Source organism: Heteronotia binoei, chromosome 21, assembly GCF_032191835.1.
Source record: "Heteronotia binoei isolate CCM8104 ecotype False Entrance Well chromosome 21, APGP_CSIRO_Hbin_v1, whole genome shotgun sequence".
Taxonomy (NCBI): domain Eukaryota; kingdom Metazoa; phylum Chordata; class Lepidosauria; order Squamata; family Gekkonidae; genus Heteronotia; species Heteronotia binoei.
The window spans coordinates 180,860,117-180,867,541 of record NC_083243.1 but is presented as its reverse complement, the minus strand read 5'-3'; the positions used below and the strand labels follow the sequence as shown (position 1 = coordinate 180,867,541).

Below are 7,425 nucleotides of genomic sequence, written 5' to 3'. Positions count from 1 at the left end.
ATGCTAGCAGGTGCAAGTGGAGGAGTGGGGAATCAAACCCGGTTCTCCCAGATAAGAGTCCGCACACTTCACCATTACACCAAACTGGCTCATAGGACAACTCCTATGAGAGCTATGGCTGACCCAAGGCCATGCTAGCAGGTGCAAGTGGAGGAGTGGGGAATCAAACCCGGTTCTCCCAGATAAGAGTCCGCACACTTAACCACTACACCAAACCGGCCGGATTAACAATTGGGCCAAGTAGGCACTGGCCTATGGGGCCCCGGGCCGGTTTCTCCCCCCATTTTCTCCCTGCTTGCAGCCCTCCCAACCTGCACGCGCAGCCAGCAACCGAGCCGCTCTTTGCCTGACTTGCCTGGTGTGGCTGCTGCTGGCGTCATCGCCAAGTTTGCCTCTTTCTGCCTGTCCCCTGCAGCTTTGTCAAAGAGTGCCTGTAGGTGAAAGCAGGGCCACAGGCAGCTGCTACAACTCTGAGATAATTTGTGAGGGGCCCTCCGAGACTTTAACTGCCTAGGGACCTCCACAGGGTTTAATCCGGCCCAGCTGTGAAGTAGGTTAGAGAGAGAGTGCACGGCTAGCCTAAGCAAGCTTCTATGGCAGAGTGGGGATCTGAACCAGGATCTCCAAGATCCTAGTCTGACACACTTAACTCCATGATGGCTCTCTGTGCTTAGGGCTGGCTATTGCAATAGCTGCTTTTCTTGGCTAAAAAATTTCAGCTTATCAGTGATACAAGCTGCATGTGCAGAATCCTCCACGAAATGTAGTATATATTAGTCCTTTAGCACACTTGCTTTTTTATTCGTAATTAGTAAAGAGCCAGTTGGTGTAGTGGTTAAGTGTGCGGACTCATATCTGGGAGAACCGGGTTTGATTCCCCACTCCTCCACTTGCACCTGCTAGCATGGCCTTGGGTCAGCCATAGCCCTGGCAGAGGTTGTCCTTGAAAGGGCAGCTGCTGGGAGAGCCCTCTCCAGCCCCACCCACCTCACAGGGTGCCTGTTGTGGGGGAGGAAGGGAAAGGAGATTGTGAGCCGCTCTGAGACTCTTCAGAGTGGAGGGTGGGATATAAATCCAATATCTTCTTCTACCTCACAGGGTGTCTGTTGTGGGGGAGGAAGGGAAAGGAGATTGTGAGCCACTCTGAGACTCTTCGGAGTGGAGGGCGGGATATAAATCCAATATCTTCATCTACCTCACAGGGTGTCTGTTGTGGGGGAGGAAGGGAAAGGAGATTGTGAGCCGCTCTGAGACTCTTCGGAGTGGAGGGTGGGATATAAATCCAATATCTTCTTCTTCTTACAAGAAACTACACAAAAGCAGTAAGTGGCAGTGCTACAAAAAAATTTTTTTTTAAAAAGCTGCATCAGAATGTTCTTTAGGTTTTAATCTAATGGATCCAATTTGGGGCCCTCAAGAGGATTCAAAGGAAAAATATAGTAAGATAATGTATATTTTCTTTTTGTATAAAACTTTTTATTCAATCTTTTCAGGTATCTAAACCTTTACTGTATACATGATACAAATATATACAAAAAAGTCTTACTTAAGAATTGTTTTGAAACCATCATTTGAACTGTTAAATAAAAAAATACAGACTGAATGTATTATTTGGAAAATACCACATAAGACTAATAAAGGCAAAGCCCATTTTACAGCATCTTCCATTATAATGAGTGAACTGTTTCATCTGTTAATTATTTTATCAAATTTTAATCAAATTTTAGGAACCTGAATCAAACTCCAGTTTCCTCTTTCACCTTGGGGCATAATGCAGTCCCTTTACATTACTTCCTGAAGCGTTTAAAAAGTGGATGGACATGTTTATTCGAAGACGCTTTGCTTCGTGAAGTTTGATACTCCATATAGACTGTATCATCCGCTCCAGACATAGAGCTCATTGTGCCATGATGGCGAGAAACCTAGAATAAGAGAACATATAACCAGTGAGTTCAGCGCCATTCACCTATTCCTGCTGTGAAAAATAATCTTCTTTACCCATAAACCTGTCCTTCAGTTAAAAAAAAAAATCTCCGACAAAAGATATGGTGAGTGCACCCTCACTTTCAGTGGGTGGCAACCAGACAGAGGAGATGGCTCTGACAACTGGATACCACACCCTCACATGGTGCAGCTCTGTCTTCATGACAGCCCACTCTTCAGTAATTAGCACCACTTTTTCTATGTCATTTCCTAGCATTCCATTGCGGTCTAATGCAAGCAACAAACAGGACCCACGATGGGGTTATGCAAATATCAACAAGCTTGATTCTTAATACGAGGGTCTACGAGGAAGTTTAGTTCCCTTGAGTACGTTGGCCTGTTAGCTGCCCTGAGTCTATTCGCGGAGACGGCGGGATATAAATATGATGTAATAAATAAATACTTTGGCATGTGCATGCGTACCTATATTTTTTTTTCTGTAAGACTGAATTGTCATTTTATTCTAATATGGTAAAGTATTCACTTGGAGCCAATGCTGTAGTGGCTACAAAACCTGTCCAACACTCCTGATCCTGGGTGATCTAGCAGCCACTGACTGGCACATGGAAGCAAAAGGCTAGAGGTTTAAACCAGTCTGGTGTTGTAGAGTTAGAGCTGCATATGGAAAACAAGCCTGGCCTGCCTCTTTGCTTTGCCCATGGAGACAGCCTCAAAGAGGGATGCCTCTTTGCTTTGCCCATGGAGACAGCCTCAAAGAGGGATGCCTCTGTTTTGCCCATGGAGACAGCCTCAAAGAGGGATGCCTCTTTGCTTTGCCCATGGAGACAGCCTCAAAGAGGGATGCCTCTTTGCTTTGCCCATGGAGACAGCCTCAAAGAGGGATGCCTCTTTGCTTTGCCCACGGAGACAGCCTCAAAGAGGGATGCCTCTTTGCTTTGCCCATGGAGACAGCCTCAAAGAGGGATGCCTCTTTGCTTTGCCCATGGAGACAGCCTCAAAGAGGGATGCCTCTTTGTTTTGCCCATGGAGACAGCCTCAAAGAGGGATGCCTCTTTGCTTTGCCCATGGAGACAGCCTCAAAGAGGGATGCCTCTTTGCTTTGCCCATGGAGACAGCCTCAAAGAGGGATGCCTCTGTTTTGCCCATGGAGACAGCCTCAAAGAGGGATGCCTCTTTGCTTTGCCCATGGAGACAGCCTCAAAGAGGGATGCCTCTTTCTTTGCCCATGGAGACAGCCTCAAAGAGGGATGCCTCTTTGCTTTGCCCACGGAGACAGCCTCAAAGAGGGATGCCTCTTTGTTTTGCCCATGGAGACAGCCTCAAAGATGGATGCCTCTTTGCTTTGCCCATGGAGACAGCCTCAAAGATGGATGCCTCTTTGCTTTGCCCATGGAGACAGCCTCAAAGAGGGATGCCTCTTTGCTTTGCCCATGGAGACAGCCTCAAAGATGGATGCCTTTTTGCTTTGCCCATGGAGACAGCCTCAAAGAGGGATGCCTCTTTGCTTTGCCCATGGAGACAGCCTCAAAGATGGATGCCTCTTTGTTTTGCCCATGGAGACAGCCTCAAAGAGGGATGCCTCTTTGCTTTGCCCATGGAGACAGCCTCAAAGAGGGATGCCTCTTTGCTTTGCCCATGGAGACAGCCTCAAAGCAGTGCACATATAAAGAGTACCCTGTCAATTTCTTCCTTCTGTTCATCATTGAGACTACTGCCACTGCTTTAGGCAGACTGGTATGTGTGTGTCACAGTTTCTTCTCCTGAGAAGGTAGGGGTGGTAACCTAGTGATGTGTAGAACAGAATTATTTCCCCCTCAATGTGAAACTTGATGGGCGTTTAGTAGCATAATATCCACTTGCCTGAGTTGACTTTGAGCCATACTCTCCTGCAACAACCTCTTCCTCAGCATCCATGTCAGAAGCCTGCAAAACCTTCTGAAGGAGCTGCTGCTGTTCTTCCTTGGATGAAAACATAAGTTCTTCTTCCTCCATACCTGCAAGCTTAGTGATCACCTGGGAATCAGGAAGAAACACAACTGTTAATTTTCTTCACAGTTCACCTACAAGAAAAGTACTTGTTAAATTGTACGGCAGTAGGAATACATATCACTGGTTTCCAGAATGTTTATTTTGTTAATCAGTGAAGTAAGTACTGATGTGTCAATGACAGTGTAATTCTTAAAAGTAATTCCGTACACAGTTAACAACACGAAACACCACATTTTGTCTTACACTCGCTCAGATTGGCACTGTCAGGGATTTTCTGGGTGTCCTCTAGACATGGGCGTGAACTGAACCACAAATAATGCATGAATCGTTCCAAACTGGTCCAGACCTTGGTGGTTCGTATGATTCCTTTTTGCAGTTCGTTTTCCCAGAGAGCCTGGCACTGATTCAGTCAATTCCAAACAATGCTGGGGATGGACTTCTGGGTCCCCTAGAAATACCCACAGCAGCTTGACTGGCAGTTCCAGGAGCCAATCACAGAACTCCGATTTTGCAGCATGAAGAGTTGTTGTGAGAGCTGAAACTGAGCTTTCCTGGGGGCACCTGCTTTGGGGAGCTATAACGTGGACATTCCCAATCCAATCTTTGCTAAACTTGGAGGACAGGTGGGGGAGAGCCTGCTGAAGACCCTTGGTGACTTTTACACCTCCCGAACCAAACAAACCAATGAAACATGAACTGAGTCAGAAATCAAATTAATCATAAAATGAAACGAACCACCATTTCCCCCCCGTTTGTGCCCATTCCTAGAATCCTCTCCCCAGCCTAGATTTTTAGGATAATGCAAATGCAGGAGGAAGCACATAGCCTTCTGTTCATACAACTTTGGATCAAAGACATAAGGTACTGAACCACAGCATTAAGAAGAGAAGTCCAATATGCCCAAATGTACGTCCGATAAACAAATATGTTCGGTATAGTGGTCATGAGTCTCCCCCCTTTCTCACTTTTACTACTGTGCAGACAATACAAACCGAAATATAAGAAGTGCAAAGATGCTTTTCTCTAGTTACAGTACTATCGATCCACTTACACATTGAAAAGTTGGTTACCATTGAAAATAAGACTTGGGAGTACAATGTTGGAGGATATGGAGACAAAAGTACCTTAAAGCTATAGCCTTGGTCAACTAGAAACCTCTGCCGCTTGGTTGAATATGCCATTTCTTGAGTATCCTGGGAGACCAGAGAATAAAAGAAGGCATTGTATTCCTCTGCAACCATCCCTGCAGCAAAAGTAATACTGGAAGGTTAGCATATTCGACATATCACTTGAGCAACAGGAGGCCATAAAGTACTTTTAAGATATATAAAAAACATCGTTACACAGTTTGAATTCATTCATTCAGACCATGTAGGCGGAAAACAATCTAGAAAGGGGTATCAAACACACGGCCCATGGGACGGATCTGGCCCCGGCAGCGCTCCAATCAGTCCCACAAACAGAGCTCTAATCAGGTCTGCTGCTTCCTACTTCCTGTTCCTCCTGTTTCCAACATCAGAGCTGGGTTTTGCCCAGTCTCTATTTCCTGTTCCACAGAGAGGAGAAAGGAAGCTGACCTTCCTTTCTCTTGAGTGGCTGAGGGCTCCTCCCCCTCCTCTTCTGGGAAGGAAGGGTGTGCGTGGAAAGAACCAGAGAGAGACACAGACACAGAGAGAGAGCCCTGTAGCACTTTTAAGAATACTAATAAGGTTTTATACCAGGTATAAGCTTCTGTGTGCCTGCACACTACTTCAGAGATAGGGGGGAATCCCAAGGTACTTGGAGAGATCCCCCTTTGCAGCTCTAACAGATGGGAGGGGGAAAGAAACATAAGAGCACAGCTTGCATTCTTTATTAGTGGAAGGCAGCAAGAGTCCAGTAGCCCTTTAACAACTAACAAGATTTGTGGCAGGGCATTAACTTTCACGAACCAGTGCTCCGTTCTTCAGATACAGCTAGAACGTGAGTCCATCTGTCCTAATACCTTGGGAGAGTGAAGTGATTTCAGATGTCAAATGACAACGGCGGGCATTGGTAACGAGAAAAGAAGCCTAGGTTCAGACTAGGAAGATGCATCGTCTTGAGCTTCATTATCAGTTGCGATTTAGCAATCTCTCTGACCTCCCTTTGAAATTCCTTTGTAAAAGAACTGCTACTCTTAGGTCAGCAACTGAATGTTCTGGAAGGTTAAAATGTTCCTCCGCTCTTTCTGCTGCTATTAGAAACCACAACGGTAACAAAGACTAACAAAAGTTAGTCACTGCTCACTTGCACAGGCTTATTTCCGTTTATTCTTTGCATCCTCCTGGATTGAATCCTCCTGTATCAAATGGAGACCAGCTTTCCTATATCATTACCAATGTGGATATCTCCACGCCTGCTACCTCTCTGCATATCACACCTAATCCAGCCACACCTGCTATTGCCATTCAGCATCTGAAATCATCTGTATAAAGTTTATCAGGCCAGTGGCCCCTCCAGTCCAACACACTGAGTCACATAAGAACATAAGAGAAGCCATGTTGGATCAGGCCAGTGGCCCCTCCAGTCCAACACTCTGTGTCACATAAGAGAAGCCATGTTGGATCAGGCCAGTGGCCGCTCCAGTCCAACACTCTGTGTCACATAAGAACATAAAAGAAGCCATGTTGGATTAGGCCAATGGCCCATCCAGTCCAACACTCTGTGTCACAGAAGAACATAACAGAAGCCATGTTGGATCAGGCCAGTGGCCCCTCCAGTCCAACACTCTGTGTCACATAAGAAAAGCCATGTTGGATCAGGCCAATGGCCCATCCAGTCCAACACTCTGAGTCACATAAGAACATAAGAGAAGCCATGCTGGATCAGGCCAGTGGCCCCACCAGTCCAACACTCTGTGTTACAGAAGAACATAAGAGAAGCCATGTTGGATCAGGCCAGTGGCCCCTCTAGTCCAACACTCTGTGTCACATAAGAACATAAGAGAAGCCATGTTGGATCAGGATCTCTGGTACCTCATGTTACATTTTATTGCATGCATGGCCCAGGCCATGGTCAGATCCAATCCTCATAACAAATGAGCTTGACACCTCTGATCCTGACATATATACCGTTATACTGTAAGTGCCAAAATCCAGCAGACACTCATGTTCTTACGTTGTATTTTTCCTCATAAGCATGTTGAAAACAAGAATCATTTGAAGGGGGGGGATACATTCTTAGCTCATATGGTTAACAATGAAGAATTTAACAAGCCAAATTACATGCTGTTCCTGAGGGACAAAGGACTCTCATGAGAGTGTGTGTCTGTGTGCGAGGGCAAAGTGGAGGGTCTGTAGCAGGGAAATCACACCCTGTTCGATCAGTTTTCCATCACTGAAAGACAATGTCTGGATCCAACCCCCTATGCTTAACATTTGATGATTCTACTTCCTTCTTCCTGGTGTTAGATATATCCCATGCAGTTCTCTCTGCAAGAATAGCTTTGAAAGCAAACAAAATAGACATATG

General features: G+C 45.8%; 1 protein-coding gene across 1 annotated transcript in view; it reads right to left on the bottom strand.

Moving 5' to 3' along the window:
* Positions 1-1,460: 1,460 nt before the first annotated feature.
* ERCC3 (ERCC excision repair 3, TFIIH core complex helicase subunit) overlaps positions 1,461-7,425 on the bottom strand; it is a 43,577-nt gene continuing 37,612 nt past the window's right edge. The window contains exons 13-15 of the mRNA XM_060261862.1: positions 5,058-5,176; positions 3,805-3,957; positions 1,461-1,922 (exon numbers count right to left, since the gene is read on the bottom strand). Coding sequence (XP_060117845.1) covers positions 1,788-1,922; positions 3,805-3,957; positions 5,058-5,176 — 407 coding nt within the window. The 3' untranslated portion in view covers positions 1,461-1,787. The remainder of the gene's footprint in view (positions 1,923-3,804; positions 3,958-5,057; positions 5,177-7,425) is intronic.